At 50.2% G+C, this 19,875-nt stretch overlaps 2 protein-coding genes across 2 annotated transcripts; one reads left to right on the forward strand and one right to left on the reverse strand.

Annotated features, from left to right (window-relative positions):
- The first annotated feature begins 165 nt into the window (after window positions 1-165).
- On the forward strand, window positions 166-5,840 carry LOC135814547 (serine-arginine protein 55-like). Its single transcript, XM_065327680.1, has 8 exons — window positions 166-369; window positions 465-535; window positions 983-1,141; window positions 1,610-1,691; window positions 3,064-3,137; window positions 3,425-3,518; window positions 4,420-4,499; window positions 5,270-5,840. The coding sequence occupies exons 1-8, from the start codon at window positions 241-243 to the stop codon at window positions 5,331-5,333; spliced, it is 753 nt and encodes a 250-aa protein (XP_065183752.1). The 5' UTR covers window positions 166-240; the 3' UTR covers window positions 5,334-5,840.
- A 2,156-nt stretch (window positions 5,841-7,996) lies between these two features.
- LOC135813408 (uncharacterized) lies at window positions 7,997-9,495 on the reverse strand. The gene is made up of 2 exons (XM_065326505.1): window positions 9,197-9,495; window positions 7,997-9,143 (listed from the first exon to the last, which is right to left on the reverse strand). Exons 1-2 carry the CDS (start codon window positions 9,493-9,495, stop codon window positions 7,997-7,999), a joined length of 1,446 nt encoding a protein of 481 aa, XP_065182577.1.
- Window positions 9,496-19,875: the final 10,380 nt, after the last annotated feature.

A 19,875-nucleotide genomic window follows, 5' to 3' on the forward strand; every position in this document is an offset into this window, starting at 1 on the left:
GTACGTACCAGTAACTATTAGTACCGTAAATCGCAATAAATTATGACGTCGTTTTGTAGGTCTACAAAACAAACCATGGCAACGTTACTTTGGTCACAATACATGACGTCATGTCCACTCAAAATGCAGGATTTGCATTGTTGTGCAGAAAACAAAAAAACCTGCTGTTGCAACGTTGCTTGCTTGGTCGAGCTTGTCGACTGTTGTTGTTTTGTAAAAACGCGCAGAACATTGTTCAGAATGAGTGGAATACCTCGTGTTTACGTCGGCAATTTGCCTCGCGACACCAGAGAACGCGACATTGAGCGTTTCTTCAAAGGCTATGGCTACGTCCGTGATGTGACGATGAAGAACGGCTTCTGTTTCGTTGTACGTACACTGCTTAGTTTTTAGTCATGTTAATTTCCTGTTAGATTTTGCAATGCCTCTTTTGTTTCTTGTGAAATATGTCTTCAATTTCGTAGGAATTCGATGACCGTAATGACGCCGAGGACGCCATACATGATTTGAATGGAAAAGATTTACTTGGGAGCAGGTTAGTTGCGTTATTTAGACTCAGTTTTACATGAGTTTAAGTAAAACAATGTTGGCCTATCTCCACCATTTGTTTTATAGTCTTTGTGTTGGTAACAGTATATTAAATGTATCTCTTTGTGTAATTTAACTCGGATGGTGAGCCAATTAAAATTATGGTGAAAAAAGTAGGACAAAATGTTACGAGTTATGACTAACTTTCCACCAACGTAACGCACTCGCTGACTGTATAATATCTTGTTACGTTGGTGGACAGTTAGTCATAACTCGTAACATGTTGTCCTCCTTTGTGTAATTGCTGGTGTTTCACCCCAACCCCTTCAGTGGCATAATTTCGATGGGATGGTATACCTCATGAATTGGTTTGATTCAGAGCAGGGATGAAGCTCACGGATGCGCTCGCACGTGTGTGCATGTGTGTGTGTGGCCGTACCGTCTCTGTGCTCAGAGCCATTGTTGAGTTTTCACGTGGCAGCGCCCGTGGTCCAGGCGGTGTACGGATCGATGAGCGTGGAGGTGGCGGTGGAGGAGGTCGCTATGGTGGTGGCCGTGATGGCCGTGATAGCCGTGATGGCCGTGATGACCGATACGGTTCCCGAGATCCGGGGTAAGTGCTGAACAGCATGATGTACGTGTACAATGTTTTCAGGTGTGCTTTTGCATGGCATTGAGTGAGTGTCTAAGAGAGAGGAAGTGTGATTACATGCTTGCTTAGTATACTGCACTCAACAAGATGGCGCAGACAAACATCATGCACCAGTATTAATGTGTTATTATGTACGAACCTAGAGGTTACTAGTAACCATTTCAACATAAATGTAGAACGTTTATGTATTGTTCAAGATTCCTTCCAAGTACAGTCAATCTTGCGAATAACAACCCTTGATCGTGCATGAGAAAAGTGTCGTTATTCGCCAAGTTGGAGTTATTCTTGAGGTTGAAAGTATGCAGTCAATTGGTCACAGGTCAGAAGTGTCGGTATTCGGGAGTTGTTGTTACTCACAAAGTTGACTGTACTCATTTTTATTCTCATTCCATGTACTTCTCCCGATCTCTTTGTACGTCTGCTTTCCAGTGGTCGCTCCCGCTTTGGTCCCCCCACTCGCACTCCATACAGAGTTATTGTGGAGAATCTCTCATCTCGTGTCAGCTGGCAGGTAAGACTGGCTAACTGCGTGTGTGTGTGTGTGCGTGTGTGTGTGTGCGTGTGCGTGTGTGTGTGTGTACATTCGCGGTCCTGCTTGTGATCCGACTCTCGTTTTTCTGGTCCACTTTTCATAGTGGTGACACTTGCCCATCTGGGCAGTCATGCTGCTAGTCGTAGCAGTAGCAGTAGTGTGTGTGTGTGGGAGGGTGTTAATGACTGAATGGGTGAATGTGGACCGTTTGATCCTGGGCTGATAATTATATGCGCCTGTCTCTTGTTGTCTTCAAGTTGTGTGCGCTCTGTACGGCAATTGGTTCGGAGAAGCCTCTGCTAAGATGACTTGAGCGTAGTTACAATGTGCATACATGTATGTGCGGATTTGAATTCAAATTCCTTGGTAGCCTCATCCTGGTTGGTTGTTTGAAGGCAATTGTGTCAGTTTGGGGTTGATACGATAAGGAATGACTATGTCAAGAGGACTTACATGCACACTGTGGAGTTGAAAATTGGAAGAATTGGCAACTTGCAGGTGCACGTGCTGAATAGAGCTGCTTGCACTATGCCAGTATCCGTATGTTCAGCCTCTATGCCCACGTGGCTATCCACCGTATGCAGGTTGGATGTTGCAGCATTATGCATGTGTTGTGTTTATAGATTAGGTGTGCCCCCACTGCGCCGTGTGCCCAAACGTGTGTGTGTGTGTGTTATTTACTATGAGCTTTGCCACTGATGTTTTGCTATCACACAGTGTGTCTGGTCGAGGGGCTGTGGCTATGGCTGCTGCTGCTGAGTTATGTCGGACGTGATGCTCACAACCCGACGGTTTTGAAGAGGTGCCTTTGCAGTTGCATCCTGGCTATTCACCCAGCCTCCTGGTTTGCTCAGGATGATGATGATGGCGGTCATGGCTGTGGCTACTGGCTCTTTGGTCAATCTTCTTTGGGGGAAGAAGTTATCAGTGTCAGGATGTGGACAAAATCTCTCCCTGTGCGAAGAAGCCTGGCAAAGGAAAAGGGTCAACCATCATGATGGGTCTCCTCACTCTCTCACTCTTCTTGGCACTGTGGGTTCCGAGGAGGACAGCGGTTGGCCATCAAAACTAATCTCTTCCTAACTACTGCCAAGGGGCACTTCTCCCTGTCAATGGGCTTAGCTCTTGTGTGCCTGACATAGGTATGTTCTGTTTCTGCGTGATTATATCGGTATCCCGGCCACATGTAGCACCTCATGTTTTCCTCCGATGCTACTCTCTTGCTGACTTACTGCATTGTACTGCTATCTGCTACTTTGATTGTGTTGCAGTGATGTATGTCTTATATGGCTGTGTCTCTGACAATTGCTTGTCTCTTTTTCTTGCATCCCTGTTGCTTTGTGTCTGTCAGGACTTGAAAGATTACATGCGGTCAGCCGGTGAAGTGACCTATGCTGAGGCTCACAACAGAGGTGACAGCGAGGGGTGAGTGCCAATAGCCAATAGGCCCGGCAGCCAATTTCTGCCGGGCCTAATCGGTGCATGTGGACGCAGCATAACTGCCACGCTTACAAAGGCGTTTACACAAGTGTTTAGTCCTGATCATTCTTGCATAGTGCACTGGTTTCATTTTGCTGTGAGGCAAACCTTATGCCCCTTGCTCTGGGGGGTTCTATGTACTCTTGGTTGTATTTGGTTGTATGCTCTGCTTCGTCGTCCGAGGCTTTCCTAAAGCTAAAGTGAATGCGTTTGCTGTCTCTGTTATTTTTCAGAATCGTGGAGTTTGCATCCCGTTCCGATATGAAGTCAGCAATCAGAAAGCTTGACAAGACCGAGCTTAGCGGCAGGAAGATCCGTGTCTTTGAAGTGAGCTATTGATATGCATGTAGCTCATTGTTAAAGTGCTAGACATGATTCAATGACTGGTTAATCTCCTTCCATAGTTGAAAGTAGTATCTATCCATGATCATAGTTAGTACTTCGTGACAAAGCCTTGAGCTATGGAACAGACTGCTTTGATAGTCGAGCTGAAATTTGACTCAGCCCGAAATGTAGTGACGACCCTACACATGTAAGAAATGTCTTTCCAGTCTCCAGTTTGCTCTCCTTGCTTGTGTAGAGCTTGGATTTGTGCCTATCATCCGAACAATCACTTTGCTCTATACATGTATGTTATACTTTGTGGTTGGTCTGGCAAATATCTGCATTCACCTTAAGATGTGTCCCAGAACATTTCTTCAAACATGGAATTCCAGTGCTAACGTTCTAAGAGACTATGCTTTTCATTGAAACATACAAACCAGAATGAGACTTGTTTGCCTCCAGTAGGAGATGCAGCTTTATACCGGATGGGCCTATATTTCACGGTTCACGTGTGACCCAGTTAGACTGACTTTTCCGCATCCGTAGGAACTCCACCACCCACAGGGATGGGCGTAATACCTCGGAAAATACAGCACTTTATGTGATGGAAGCAAGGGAAACGGTGGGGCACAAGTTATGCGTTAGAGTCCACCACCGTTTTCCTTGCCTCCATTTAATATTTTCTTTGGCTCACCATCTTGACTTTATATGATGGCTTGAGTTTCTCTGAATTTCTCCCAGAAATCTTTCATAGCAGTGGCACTCTTTTTTGCTATTTTGTTGTTAGTGTTGTTGTCATTCGCTCGTGCACTGACACCTACTTCACGCTGGAGCATTGAGTAGCTGGTAGACTAGATGTACTTTGAAGTAGTAGTGATCTTTGTGTTATTCTTTCCATGTACAGGACCGACCTTCTCACTCTCCTAGTCGGTCAAGGTCAAGGTCAAGGTCGAGGTCTCCTCGTCGCCCAACCCGCCGCAGTCGGTATGTGCAATTATACGCAAACAGTAGAGAGGTTCTGCACAACGAAATTTCGAACGAAGTTTCGCGACAGGCCTTGCGAAAATGTGTACGAATTTTCGCACGAACTTTGTGTTCTGCACATTTTCGTAGTTTGCACGCGCCAAGTGCACGTACGACATGACCCAATCTCACGAAACTTCCTACGAAAGTTCATTTCGCGTTCCCTGCAAGTTTCGCGTCCAAAGTTGCGAAAGTTCGTGCGAAGTTTCTCACTTTGTGCCGTAGAGCGAAAATTCGTACACATTTTCGTTTTGCAGAACCTCTCTTGTGTCATCTATGTGTGGGAATGTGTGCGTTAGTGTGTGTGTGGGGGGGGGGGTGTATCCGGCTGATTGTATGCTACTCTGGGCATAGTCTAACTTGAGCATTCTGTAGTGGTGGGAAATCAACGCCTCGTGGCACGAATTACAGCTTTTAAATCTTTAAACCCCGCAACCATTTTCCCAACACAGGGTGAATGCCTGTCATCCTAAGCCCAATGCCATTGGCTGTCAGGAGAGGCTATCGTAAGGGGAAATCTACAACCGAGCACTACTTTGCCTTTCACACACAGTGGCAGCGGTATGTTGTTTGCTCGCATCGTCTTCGTGTGATAACAGCTTCTTTTAGGCGTTCCTTTGGGTAGCAAAGCTGCAACAAGCTACGCTCTTCTGCTTCTTCTGTTGGCTTGGCCTGTTCATTTTGAGTATATCTTTTTTTCCTCCTCCCTGTATTTGTTCTGTCCTCCACAGCTCTCGTTCGCCGCGCTACAGCCGCTCCAGGTCGCCCAGTCGCTCAGGTTCTGACCGGGAGTAGAGATCGGAACATTTTTCAAGTGTTTCCAGACTGCTCATTTTTTAACATCTCGTCCCACGGTTCTAGCTCGAGCCTCTCGATGAAGCACATGCCTGCATGAAATCTGTCCCTTGCATTGTGGCTCTTTGCGATTTGAGTTTGCGGAGTAGAACTGATCATACAACAACAGACAAGATCCAGTCAAGTGGTGAAGTTGCTCTGCCACACATCGGTGTACCAGCTGTAGCAACTCTAGTAAACACTGTTTTACTTTTTCTTCTATTCTTTTTAGTGGTAGAATCAAGCGTATCTTTGTCCATGTGTAGCAGTGCAACGAATGCAGCTTCAACTACGTTGTCGTTATTGTGCACAGGTCCTGGACTTTCAATCACCAGGTCTACTAGACTACAACGTAACATTGTGCCATGTATTCGAATATTTGTACTGTATTTGCATCTGGATGGACAATGGTCATGCTGAATGGTGTACAGCAGAAGAATGCGCTCATGCATTGCCGGGTGAAGCAGATCTACTGTTGTTTTGTTCACAGGCGCTAGGCATGGGTAGTTAGTGGCATGCGTATTGTGTCCGTAGTTCTGACCTGGGACAAGGTACTCAGACTGCATGGGTACCGGTATGCATGTGTGTCGCAAAAGGTTTCATGGACTGTCCAGTGTGCAATTTTAAAATTATGCGGAAGTGCTCTCCTCGTAGATTCTAGACTCATAACTGTTATCAGGGCGCGTTCGAATTCATAACTGTTATCAGGGCGCTTTCGAATTGTCACTCTTTGACTTTTCGAGGAGTTTCGTTTTTCTGAAGAGGTGGCCTTATTGGCCTCTTCAGAAAAACGAAACTCCGCAACCTCATCCGATGGGAGAGGTGGATTAGTTTCGAAGAGTTTGGAATAGCTACGTCATGCATTACGTGGAGATAGCTACAGTTGTTGTAGACAGGGAGTAGTACAATACCGGTATTGTACTACTCCCTGGTTGTAGATGCTAGATGGTCGATCTGATCGGACGTCATCATCGCCATGACAATTCCACTGAACTTGAAACTCTAAAACGCGTGAAAATGATAGAAACCGTTCCGAAAATGGGACACTTCAACTAATCTCTTTTAAAGGGGAAGTATACCCTAAAATTGTGGATTATACAAGAAACCATAGGTTTTGATGTATAATCCTAATTGCATAAGGAGGTGAAGCGAAATGTAACACTGTAGTGGCCCCTTCGTTTTCTCTGCAAACCCGCTAGAAATACCAGAATTTTTTAACGCCAAACACCATAGCAACCACTGCCCTGGATAACCCCTGTGCCACTGCCTGCCTCCATTGGCCTTGTTTGAACTGCTCTGTAAATCCTGAGCACGCCCCAGTGGGGATGGGCCGGGAGGGACTACAGTGTTACATTTCGCTTCACCTCCTTATGCAATTAGGATTATACATCAAAACCTATGGTTTCTTGTATAATCCACAATTGCACTGCAGAGGCTCCGCTTCATGTAACACTGTAGCTATTTGTCGCAGTAACAAACCGCCCACAAGCAACGTGAAGCGAAATGGTGACGAACAATATATCACCGCAGGCCAAGACCAGTGGAAAACAGTAATAAGTACCTGGCTAGAAAAACCACTATACATGTAGTGTCCAAGGTCAGAATACCATCCGAAATAGACCGAATGGGAGTACACTGAGGCAAGAGAAGCCAAAAGAGAGGAAAAATGGGTTGACAACCCATCATGTCGTCATGCACTAGAACAAGACTAGATAAGAGTCCAGAATTACATGTACAACGTGAGTACTTGCGAGTTAGCATTTGCAAAATCCAACTCATAGTCCAGGAACCGGACATAGCTAAGTCCGTCGAAGAACCGTGGCCGTGAACTGATCTGCCGCTGTCCGTGCAGGGCTCGCGTCCACTGGCAACAGATAGAAACGCCGAAAGGTAGATGCTGATGACCAATCGGCTTGGTGCAAGATATCCGCTAAGGATACCCCACCGGCATGCGCGGCCGATTTAGCAGCCCCACGCAACGAATGGGCTGAGAATATCGCTGTGTCCACTCCGGCCGCAGTCATACCATCCTTTATCCACCTGGCTATAGAGGACGAGGTCACCGGCTTGAAAGGCTGCCGCAGGCTGAGGAAAATCTGCGGATGAGCAGTCTGACGGTGAGGAGCTGTGCGCCTGACATACTCCTGGAAGCAGCTTGATACGCACAAGTGTGGCGTGCTGTCGAAGACAGGCCACACCACGGTGGGAAGGGATGCATCCCCTCGGCAACCAGGCCGACGCTGCTTAGGCATGGAGGCATACGTCACACGGAGAGACCCATCACCCTCAATAACATGGGAATGGAAATCCAAACGATGCAAATCAGAAGAGCGCTTGGCGCCAGTCAGCGCCATGAGCAGAGCCAGCTTTATTGAAAGCAGGCGCAGAGAGAGGGTAGAATTGTCACCCAGACCACCCATCCAACCCAAGACATCGGAAACTTTCCAAGTATGGGAGTACCGGGGTTGTGGAGGACGCTGTTGGAAGACGCCACGCCGCGATAAGCCGAACCACCAGGGGATGTTGGCCAACTGGCGCACCATCTAAGCCTGGCAAAGTGGAGGACAGGGCAGAGCGATACACATTCAACGTGCGGTAACTTCGGCCCACGGCAAACATGTCAGTTAGAAACTGCAATACTTGTGACACAGGCGGCTGAAAGGAATCAATCCGCCGTTCAGAACACCAACTGTGCCAAGCTGTCCATGCTGACGAATAGGCCGAGTTGGTGGAGTCCCGCCATGATCCCAGGATGAGGGCAATAGTGCCTGATGAAAGGCCTGCCGCCGCATAGGATCGGGAGAGATGAGCCAGCCGGCTAGTTGGAGATGACCGCCCAGCACCATGGGATGAGGTTGATCCAGCGGTGAGGCGAGGAGCGCTGGATGGCCCGGTAATAGAACTGGACATGCTACCAGAAGATGGAGCAGGAGCGGATACCATGGCTGCGCATCCCACACTGGTGCCACCAGCAACACTCTGCACCCCGGGGACTGGCGCACTTTGTGCAGAACCCTCGGCAAGAGAGCAAAGGGTGGAAACGCATACAGGCATTGATCGCCCCATGGTATGGCAAGAGCATCCACATCCAGTGCTCCGGGTTGAGGCCCCCAGGACACAAAGCTGTCCAACTGGGCATTGGTCCGTGACGCAAACAGGTCGATCGCCGGCTGCACCTGGAAGTGTTGGCAAAGGCCCCGGAACACTACTGGATCGAGCATCCAGTCGCTCGAATCGACCCCCTGACGGGACGGGGCATCGGCCGGATTCTCCGCCGACGGTATGTACTCGGCTTCAACTGTGATGCCACGTTCCAGACACCACTCCCACACCTGGCAGGCCAGCTGGGACAAGTGCGGGGCATGTGTGCCGCCCATCTTGTTGAGGTAAGCCTGGCAAGTGGTATTGTCCACAAACAGGCGAACATGAAGCGGACGGTCCAACGCCACCCGGTGGAAGGCCTGAAGTGCCAGAAACGCCGCTGTCAACTCGAGGGCATTGATGTGCATGGAACGCTCTGCCCGAGTCCACCGGCCGCCCACCTGTTGATCCCTGCACACTGCTCCCCAGCCATCGAGGGAGGCATCCGAGAACACCACCAGATTGCAGGGTGGGCGAACCAATGACTTCCGTTCCAGTCGGACAGTCGCTCTTTCCACCACTGTAAATCCAGCCTGGCATCGGGTGTCCACTGGACGGTCGCCTCGTAAGACTGGGACTCGCGAAGAGCTAGGATCTTGAGCTCCTGCAGACGTCGGTAACGGAGCGGCGCTGTTAGCAGACCCGGAGAAAGGGATGTCAAGCGCCCCAACAGACAGGCTAACGTGCGAACAGTCACCCGTGGCTGCAGCAGAAGCTTGGTGCACTCCTGGCGAAGCTTCCGGATCTTCTCCGGAGGCACCCGCATCTCCATGGCACGAGAGTCCACTTCGAAGCCCAAGAATGAGATGTTCTGGGCAGGAGTCAACACCGACTTCTTGAAGTTGATGAGAAATCCCAGTTGATGTAACAACTGAATTGCCCGGCGCAAGTGCTCCAGTGCTTCCGCCGCCGACGATGCCATAATCAGCAGGTCGTCCAGATAGATAATCAGGCGCACACCTTGGCTGCGCAGAATCGCCATCGGAACCTTCATGAGCTTGGTGAACACCCTTGGCGCGCTGCTCAGGCCGAAAGGCAAGCACTGAAATTGGAACAGCTGACCTGACCACCGAAATCGGAGCAGTCTCCTGAAATCGTGGTGGATTGGCACCACGAAATAAGCATCCTTCAGGTCCAATTTCACCAGCCAGTCGTCGGGCTGAAGGAGATCGGGCAGCAGCTTCAATCCTTCCCAGTGGCGGATCCAGGACTTGGCCGAAGAGGGGGCCCAAGGTATCCGCCCCCCCCCCCCCCCAAAACAAAACAACAAATACAACAACAACAAAGTCCTGAAGCTGTGAAGAGCAGTTGTTTTTAGGGTCCGGCGGATTCTGCCGGCAGAAAAATTGACAGAATTCGGTACTTTTTCTGGTAAGTTTTATGGATGTTTGGTATGTGGATAAAAATACTATAGTATGGAGCAGAATTCGAGGAATTGCCCGCCATAAGGTTTGTATGATTCTGCCAATTTCACTGCTTTTCGAGCAGAATATGCCACCTTTTCGAGCAGAATCCGCCGGTTTCTAGTTTTATTCCATTCTCACGACATTTTCAAACTGCACTGGAACATTTCCACTCGACAGCGGCCGCGACGGACCTTTGGACGGCTCTCCAACGCGAGCTCTCTTATCTACCGGTCCACTGAAGAACGACCTGATGTCAGACCCTTTCCTCTTCATCTCATATCTGAAGGTAACCCGTTGGCTACAAGCGAAGTAGAGAGCTAGAGAGCGTATACTTGTAGTTTCTGACAATTGAAAAAGAAAAAAGGAAGGACGAAGTCGACAGCACCGTGCACCAAACAGGACTTCAGCCCAACGCGATCGCTGCACTATGTACCAGGCCCTGCATTTTTGGCACGTTTTTCACATGTTTGAAGTGCGGCCGTGTCCTCAGGTCGCAGTGCGTACAGTAGTTGTACACCGGTACACAGCGCGCTGACTAGTACAGACTCATGCTCGGTGCGTGACACCATGTACCGGAGTGATCGGACACGTATAAAAGTACCCAGCACGCGTGACCCACTTGACACGCCAAGTAATTTCGAGCGCTCATTCTACAGTCTACTGTAATCCTAGACCAAGGTCGAAATTTTCAAAGGGGGGGCCCAGGCCCCCTGGGCCCCCCCCTGGATCCGCCACTGCTTCCATCTTGAAGTGCTCGTAGCGCACGAACCCGTTCAGCGCTTTCAAATTCACCACGGGACGTTCCTTGCCGGAATCCTTCTTTGGAATGGTGAAAATCTGGCTGACGAATTGATGAGGACACTCCTGCACTCGAGTGACGGCCCCTTTCAGCCTCAATTCGTCCACTTCGAGCCGCACAGCGAGCGCTCTGTCCTCCTCCAGAGATAATTCCCTGGGCTCCGTGCTTTGTGCGGGATCGGCCACGAGATCCAGCTTCAGGCCCCGCACCGCATCCAAGACCCACGGGTCTGACGTGATTGCCGACCAGGCTTGCACAAAATGCCTCAAACGCCCAGCGACCGGAATTTGGGGGAGCGGGGGCACGAGCGGAGCGCGCGCCAGCTCGTTGTGGGGTGGACTTGGATGGCCGCGAAGATGTACGTTGAGCTGGGAACGCGAACCATCCACCGGCAGGGTCATCAATGACCCTGACCGCGCCCCCGAAAGGGCCGATTGCCGCCACGCCCGTTTTTTGAACTGGCAGTGGCGGAAAAATGACCCTCTCGCCTATGGTTGTCATGGCGGGGAAATGAGCGGTGGCCCCCACGACGCCCACCAGCACTTGCTGGGTAATAATTATGGCCCCTGAAGTTGGAAGGCCGACTATCCTTGTATGCCGGCTTCGGCTTGGACGAGCCAGACGAGCGGCGAAAAGCGTCAATTTCTTGAGTCCGCTTCTTGTATTGTCTGGTAAAGTCCTCGCCGAACAACAAGTTCCCAGACGGGGCCATTTCCCGGAGGAGGCTGGACGGGCACTTGTTGGGGAGCTGCCCCGTCAGTCTTTGCCGCCGCATGACCGAGATGCTATTAGCGGCATCACCCACCAAAGACACTGCGACCTGCAGGAGCTGCGTGATCTCCTTGGCTGGTCGCCCAGCATCCACTGCGGCCCAAGCCGCCGAAACGGGCGCAAACGCGGCACATACCCTAGTTTGCACTGCCGCCATGGCTTTATCGGTCTTCCGGCCAAAGCCCAGCGACGGGAGGTCGCGGACAAAATTATCCAGGCGAGGACACTGGGCCTCCTCCACCTCCGGAAATGGGCAGAGTTTTTTCAATTCTGCCTTCTGCTTGGAGGTGAGAGACCGCCGGGCATTAGCCCGGAGGAATGCCGCAATATGCGCTGGTGGGTGCCAAGAGTCCTTTGCCCCTAAGCGCGACGGGTCAAATACCTCGTCTCCATGGTCACGGTCAGGTGAGGAGTCCGTCCCACTAGAGGAGAAATCCTCGCACGAGGAGCATGACCGACTACTAGATCCGGAGTCCGTGGATGAGGACCGGGAGCCTCTGCCCCGCGAGCGTCGACGACGAGGAGAGATGGAAACTCTCCGCCTAGCTCCCCCGGCCAAGGCCCGGGAGTGGACGACATCGCCGGGTCCCGACCCGGACTCACTCGACGAACGACGACGTCGTCGTTGAGATCGATCCACAGTCCCGGTTCCATGCCCTCGTACAGAGGGAGCCCTATTATAGGCGATTCACACGACAGGCAAATCCACGTTTGTCAAGTGCCCGCAGGAAGTGAAATGTGAGGCCGCAGTTCACACGGCCGCGGGTGGCGGCCAGAGCTCCCGCGAGTATCCGGTGAGTATACGGCGTTACTGTGGTGATTTGGAATGAGTACCCAAAAACAAAGGCCAAACAACCAGGGTTCAAGACTACCGTACCATAGTACGACCTCACAGCCTCATAACTGTAAAAGTGCCCGCAGATGAGTGCATCCGCGGGCAAAAAGGCCATGGACACTTTTGATTCCCGCGGGCAAATTTTGGTCACCCGCAGGAATATCTCCATGGTGACTTTCCTGTAAACGTGGATTTGCCTGTCGTGTGAATCGCCTATGGGGTTCCGGTGAAGCCGTGGGGGATCGGTCACGATACCCCAAGCTCTGCGAGCGGGGCCTTATGCGGAAATCCCGTTGAGGGCGCATGCGCGGACTGCCTGCTCGCGGCCTGGCCTTTTCCAGTCCCCGACGGTGTTTTTGATGGGAAAAGGCGATCGAGAACGGGAACCGTCGGACCGTGGCCGAACTCATTGTCGGAAACAAGCCAGGGCCTGCTGGAGAGCCGGGTCAGCCGGGTCACGCGCCCGGCTGGGGAACTGCACGACCTGGCTGAACAGATAACACCGGGTCCAGTCTGACCCTCCTGAAAAATGTCTCAAACTGACAATGGATTCCTAAAATACGGGTGTTTTACGACTCGCGGACCCCATCTGTTGCAAATCTAGCGCAACCGTACACCATGGTAGATCTACACACTACAGTCTACAGTCTACAAGCGACAGAAACTCGGCTAGGGTCAACTGGTTCGAGCGCGATCTGGCCAGCGGCGAGCAGGAAGTCAGGACATTCAAAGTTGATGAGGCAGGCAGTCAAAAGCGTAACCATGGTAACTTTGGCTATAGCTTTTGACACAGTGGCAAGTTAAGTGTTCAGCCGATTGGTGATTTGGACGATGGAGCCCGCAGCGAAGAGAAAAAGAACTCACGCTTTCCAAGACTCTTGGAAAAAAGGTCGACCCTGGCTGGACTACGACCATGCCAGTCTACTAGTATCCATGTCATGCGCTTTGTGCAAGACGCATTTCCAAAGGAAGACGAGCGGCGGTGGATTTGGTCGCGAGGAAGCAGCCACTCCACAAGGTGCTGCAGGCACACCCCAGTGCTCTAATATGTGAACATGTTGGTCCTGCTAGGCTGCTACTACTTAGTACTAGCACTAATTAGAAAACAGAATTCCTTTTTTTCAAATTGTTAAATCAGAATCCAATGGAACTGCTTTGCATTCTTCACGTAATGTCGTTTACCTTCTACGTTTGCGGACTTTGATCGTTCGCCTTGTTCTCTAAAATGTCCGATTTCCGGCACTAAATTCGCCTTTCTGTTTTCCTGCGTTTTGAGCAGGCTTTTTGGTTGTTTTTCTGCTGGATAATCTGACCCGGCTGGCCTGCATGCGCCAGGTACACTCTGACCGGGCTGTGTTGAATGTCTAGAGCAGGCCCTGCAAGGACGTTCAAACCTGGGGATTTGTCCCTAGCAAAACGTGCATGGCCACTGTAACCTACAGATTCGTCATCTGAGGCCCGGGGGCTCTCAGTGGCAACCCTGTGTGACTCAAGCCCTGAGGGTCTCGGAGGTGGTGTCTGCTGTGTGCCAATTTGTGAGCCGCCGGCAGTGGCGGAAGGACCTGTTTGTATACCGCCGGAGTGAGCGGGTGGACCATTTTGTATGCCGCTGGCAGAGGCGGATGGACCATTTTGTATTCCGCTGGTAGGGGCGGAGGGACCGACTTGTATTCCGCTGGTTGGGGGCGGAGGGACCATTTTGTATCCCGCCGGTGGGGGCGGATGCAGCTTGTAAAGCCAAACGCACCTCAGGGTGAGCCAACAACGAAATAAAATCCGAAGGGTCCATCGTCGTGAAAGCTACGCTAAGGGAAACTGAATCACAAAAGGAAAAAGACACGTCAAAGTCACCTACGAAGAGAGAGAAAAAACTTGCAAACCACTCTTTACTTGCAGAGAAAACAAGGCCAGGCAGGCAGTGGCACAGGGGTTATCCAGGGCAGTGGTTGCTATGGTGTTTGGCGTTAAAAAATTCTGGTATTTCTAGCGGGTTTGCAGAGAAAACGAAGGGGCCACTACAGTGTTACATGAAGCGGAGCCTCTGCAGTGCAATCAAATTTTCACCAGTTGTAGTCTTCTGGGTGCTGAGTCGAATGGTCTTGGTCCGAGGAAGCTGCGACGCTCCCTTCCTACTTGAATCCCAATCGAACTCGCGCACTTCCACCGAAACTGGGTGACTGCGCCCTACTAGATGGGGATTTGTATGCAAAATGTCACTAAAAGCGCCATTTCGTTCTTATAAAAGCACGGATCACCGCGATTGGCCCATATGTTGTAGTCTTTTGGACGCTGAGTCGACTGGTTTTGGTCCGAAAAGGCTGCGATGCAGCGTTCCTCCTTTATTCCCAATCGAACATGGTTGAACAAGCGGTCACGTGCTCCTGGGTGCCCAAATCACCTGGTCACCGCGCCAGCACTCAGCAGGCGACAACTTTCACACCAAGGTTCAACTCGGGTTCAACGCGAGTGACAGGACTGCACCCAAAAAAGGTCAAACAGGCTAGTAAGTTGTACCCTGCAGGCACGGTGACCAGCTGACTGGTGTACGCAGGAGCACGTGACCGCTTGTTCAACCATGTTCGATTGGGAATAAAGGAGGAACGCTGCATCGCAGCGTTTTCGGACCAAAACCAGTCGACTCAGCGTCCAAAAGACTACAACATATGGGCCAATCGCGGCGATCCGTGCTTTTATAAGAACGAAATGGCGCTTTTAGTGACATTTTGCATACAAATCCCCATCTATTTTTCGATTTTGACAGCATGTTACAAGGCGAGGACGCGTAGTGCTCCTGACTACAACCATAACCCGGTTGGCAGAGTCCCGGTCTTGCGACCATCTGAACCGTATTGGGAAAACCCAGGTTCGGACCCTCGTTACTCTACGGGTTGGTAGGATTTTTATAATTATTATTTTCGTTTTTTTGTGTTGTAGAAGTCGTCGTGTTGCCGCCGTAGTATTGTTCACGTTGCTGCCGCTGCAGCGAAAATTATAAAAATCCTACCAACCCGTAGAGTAACGAGGGTCCGAACCTGGGTTTTCCCAATACGGTTCAGATCAGGGAGTAGTACAATAATATATATTGTACTACTCCCTGGTTCAGATGGTCGCAAGACCGGGACTCGGCCAACCGGGTTATGGTTGTAGTCAGGAGCACTACGCGTCCTCGCCTTGTAACATGCTGTCAACATCGAAAAACATGTTCCAATCAAGGCTTCTGTATATACCAAATCCCTATCTAGTAGGGCGCAGTCACCCAGTTTCGGTGGAAGTGCGCGAGTTCGATTGGGATTCAAGTAGGAAGGGAGCGTCGCAGCTTCCTCGGACCAAGACCATTCGACTCAGCACCCAGAAGACTACAACTGGTGAAAATTTGATTTTAGGGTATACTTCCCCTTTAAAGATTTGTTTGAAGAGCTGATGACAATTCGAACACCCCCTATGTCTCTCCCTCTAAATACTATACTGGAGAGGGCACTCCTGTGAGGATGCGTTAACTCTCGCAGTAAACCGCTGGATGAGTGTGGACAAGGGCGAGTATTGCGGGGTTGTACTCGTGGACATGAGCAAGGCCTTCGATCGGGTACGCCATGAACTACTACTTAAGGTGGCAGTCTGGGTTCAGAGGGTCAAAAAACAAAGTTTCGATTTTCTGTATTTTTTCACTGGCAGCGTCTTGTGTATGGTCCAAAGGGTTTATCCTGAAAATTTGAGCGTAATCGGGTGCTTCCTTCCGGAGATATAGCCGCGCAAAGTCTGCACAATTGTTTTTGAAATACTGAAATATCAGCAAATTTCTACAAAATTTAGGTTTGCACACTATTCCGATTTTTACCGTCAATCTTTGAGCGATTTCATTAAAATTTTCTGGAGCGACTCCTGGTACTCCTCTGCGCTGCAGACTGACAGCCGCGCACGATGTTTGTCACCATGGCAACCAAGATAACTTTTGCGCATGCGCAAATTCAAAAAAATTCAAATTTCGACTCTCATGATCTCAGCTGATCGCTCTGCTGTTGAAACTAGTTTCTTTTGGAGTAATTGTTTTGGAGTAATTGTTTCTTGGAGCTAACCCCTTCGTTGGCTACTATGGGGAAGTCTAGAGCCAAGGGAAAGCCCGGACGATCTAAGAAAAGGAAAAGAACGTTCTATGGAGTGTCTCAGGCGCCGAAGGCTCCCTCTGGTGAGCCTTCGCCTGCAGAACAAATTCCTGACTTGCCACTGTCTGATGACGACCTTGAAGTGCCAGCTGAAGCCACGTCTTCAAACAGCGATAGTGATGGAAGTGGCGGTGAAGTCGACAGCAGTTCCTCCGACAGTGACTTGGATGAAGAGTGTGAGGAAGGGGCGCATGGATTTCGCCTGATTGATCTCGAGTGCCTTCAGCAGCTTTTGTCAGCTGCAGTTTGTTGCAGTGGCTGTAATGGCGCAGTCACGATCAGCGAATCGCAACGGGGAGGCCTTGCATCATGCCTGGAGCTTTCCTGTGTTAACTGCGGCGACATAGCAAGCGAATTTATGTCCAAGAAGTTCAATCGGGTCTGGGAGGTGAACAGACGAGCAGTATTCGGAATGCGACTGATTGGCCGTGGACGTCAATCAATGGTAAAGCTGGCGGGTGCACTGAATATGCCATCACCTATGAGTCGGTCGACATTTTACAGCCATGCTAAAGGCCTGCATTCCGCGTCCAAGAGCGTCGCTGAGCGTAGCATGACTGAGGCAGCTGAGAAAGCAGTGTCCGCAGCAGATGGGGGTAGCGATATCGCTGCTTCCTATGACGGTACCTGGATGCGCCGAGGATTCGCATCGTTCTTCGGAGCCTTCACTATAATTGCATATGATGTCGGCAAAGTGGTGGACTGCGAAGTGCTTTCAAAGTTTTGCCACAAGTGCACGCACTTGGCGTCTAGAAAAGAGAAGGGAGAGCTAACCAAAGATGACTATGATCGACAGATTGCCGAACACGATTGCTCAGTCAACACCACTGTATCAGCTCCTGCCATGGAGAGTGCAGCCGCCAAGACTCTGTGGGCCAGGTCCTTTGAGAGCCGCAAGCTGAGGTACACCACCTACATTGGTGATGGAGATACCAAGAGTTTTAAGGCTGTGCGTGACGCTTGTCCGTATGGGCCCGAGGTGCCTGTAGTCAAGGAGGAATGTGTCGGCCACGTTCAAAAACGCATCGGTACCAGCCTAAGAAAGCTGAAGAAAAACCTTGCGGGCAAGAAGCTTGCTGATGGGCGCACTATAGGCGGACGTGGTCGCCTCACGGATGCCATGATCGACAAGCTGCAAGCCTACTATGGCATGGCTGTGCGGAACAACAGCGGAGACTTGCAAGCCATGGCCAGGGCCATATGGGCATCCCTCATGCATCGTGCATCCAGCGACAGTAAACCTCAGCACCAGTATTGTCCGCCTGGAATTAACAGCTGGTGTAGATGGCAGCAGCAACAGGCAGGTGGTGATGTCTACGCCCACCACAATATCCTGCCAGAGGCAGTATGGAAGGAACTGAAGCCGGTCTACATTCGGTTGTCCGACCGGAGTTTGCTCGAGCGCTGCCAGAAGGGTGCTACGCAGAATCGCAACGAAGCGTTCAATGGACTCGTGTGGCAGTTGTGTCCAAAGACAGGCTTTGCATCCGCTCCCACTGTCCAGATGTGCGTCTACCTGGCCGTGGCCTGGTTCAATGATGGAGGTGTGGCAGTGAAACGCGTTCTGGACGAGATGGGCCTCCCTACTGGACACCATACGACACGTCTCATCAAGCTGCTAGACCGTGAGAGACAGGCACATGCTGCCAGAAAGAAGTCAGAAGAAGGGAAGAGGTCACGAAAGAAGCGAAGGAGGATCAGGAAGGGCATCCAGGATGAGCAGCAAGAGGAAGAAGGTTTGACATATGAAGCTGGTGGCTTCGACTAAGTTCTAGTAAGTTCTAGTTGGACAGACATACCTCCATCTGTACTTGCACAGAGCACTTTTTTCTCCATTTTCCACTGAGTCCCGTACCTCTTAGACAGCGTAGCGAAGAACCTGTAAGTCACAGACCCCATAAACCATACATTTTTGGAAACTGTGAGCATTTATCAAGGTGCTAAGTGTCATGGATTTTTATATTTGTCTAGTAGCTTTGAGTAAAGTGCTACTGATCGAGGACCTAAATTTTGCGCGATTGCATGATTTTTGTTTGACAGCTTGAGTACTTTGTTCTGAATATGATTTCAAAATTCCGCTCCACTTAGCACCTAGGTATATGTGAAGGAAATCCTGTGGAGCACTCAGTTTCTACCCAGCTTCTTTCTGCGTTTGCATATTGCGTCTAAGGTATTGGTGGTACGGCATAATCGCAGATTTGACTATTGTGTCTGCGGATTCCCATGTGTGAGCTTGATTTATACTTCATTGGACTTAGTGAAATACACTGGGTATGTGGTCAAGATTTGAGCAAAATTCATCAATTATTATGGAAGTTACGGCTGTGTTCATGCGGTCGGGCCGCGAACCCAGACTGCCACCTTAACGAGCTTCAAGCTATTGGCATAAGCGGAGTAGCACTACAGTGGTTCTCCAGCTATCTCCAGGGTCGACGACAAGAGGTGAAAATTGGAAATAACAGAGGAGACGAGACGCATTGTACACGAGGCGTTCCGCAAGGGTCGGTGCTAGGGCCTCTGTTATTCTCTTTGTACGTGCGACATGTCCCTGGAGTACTTCGCCACGCAGAGTCCCAACAGTATGCTGACGATATCGCCTTTTACATACACTGGCAGTCTACTGGAGAACTTCAGCATAAGTTGACAAGTGAGTTGAACAGACTAAATACGTACCTTGGAAGCATTGGTCTCATGTTGAATGCCCAGAAAACGAAGTTCATGGTGCTTCGGAAGAAGGCTCTGCCTCTTCCTCCGGATCTTACCATTGCATGCGGTGGTGTCGATATTCGACCTTCTGCCACAGCGCGTTATCTTGGCCTCATTATTGACCAACACCTCACCTTTGAGGATCAAGTCAACCATGTATGTATATCTGTTTATAAGAAGATAGGAGCATTCCGCCGCTGCCGCCGTACAGTAGACCACACAACTAAGCGAATATTTTATTTATCCCTCATCCAATCCACTATTGAATACGCCAGCAACTCGTATGCTCACTGTCTTACACCATCTTTATACTCTCGCCTTGTTACTTTAAGTCATATCAGCATGAAAAAGGTTTTTGGTCTCCCTCGCCGTACCCCGACTGTCTTTGTTTTGCGGCACGCTAAGTTATCATGGTTATACTCCCTCGAATCTCGTCTAAACTTGAGGCTTTTTATTTTTGTTTTCCGCTGTATTCATCAGCTTACAAGTCCTCTTCTTTCCTCAATGTTCACCCTCCAGTCGGCTGCTACTTGCACCGAGAGGCGCACTAGAGGGCAATCATTCTCTTCACTTTCTTTGCCCGCTGCTACCACTAGATATGGCATGTTCTCTATTTCTTTCCTTGGCGCTGATAGGTGGAATTCTCTGCCTGTCTCGTGTCGTCAGGTTGAGCATCTATCCGTCT

The sequence above is a fragment of the Sycon ciliatum genome, chromosome 4, assembly GCF_964019385.1.
Source record: "Sycon ciliatum chromosome 4, ocSycCili1.1, whole genome shotgun sequence".
Taxonomy (NCBI): Eukaryota; Metazoa; Porifera; class Calcarea; order Leucosolenida; family Sycettidae; genus Sycon; species Sycon ciliatum.

Bases quoted from the DNA above. Each gene is read 5' to 3' on its own strand.
- LOC135813408 (XM_065326505.1), bottom strand. From the start codon at position 9,495: ATGGCGATTCTGCGCAGCCAAGGTGTGCGCCTGATTATCTATCTGGAC. The intron at 9,144-9,196 runs GTTAGCCTGTCT...GTCTGCTAACAG, and splicing joins CCACGGGTGACTGTTCGCAC to CGCCGCTCCGTTACCGACGT.
- LOC135814547 (XM_065327680.1), top strand. From the start codon at position 241: ATGAGTGGAATACCTCGTGTTTACGTCGGCAATTTGCCTCGCGACACC. The intron at 536-982 runs GTTAGTTGCGTT...CTCTGTGCTCAG, and splicing joins AAAGATTTACTTGGGAGCAG to AGCCATTGTTGAGTTTTCAC. The intron at 3,138-3,424 runs GTGAGTGCCAAT...GTTATTTTTCAG, and splicing joins AACAGAGGTGACAGCGAGGG to AATCGTGGAGTTTGCATCCC.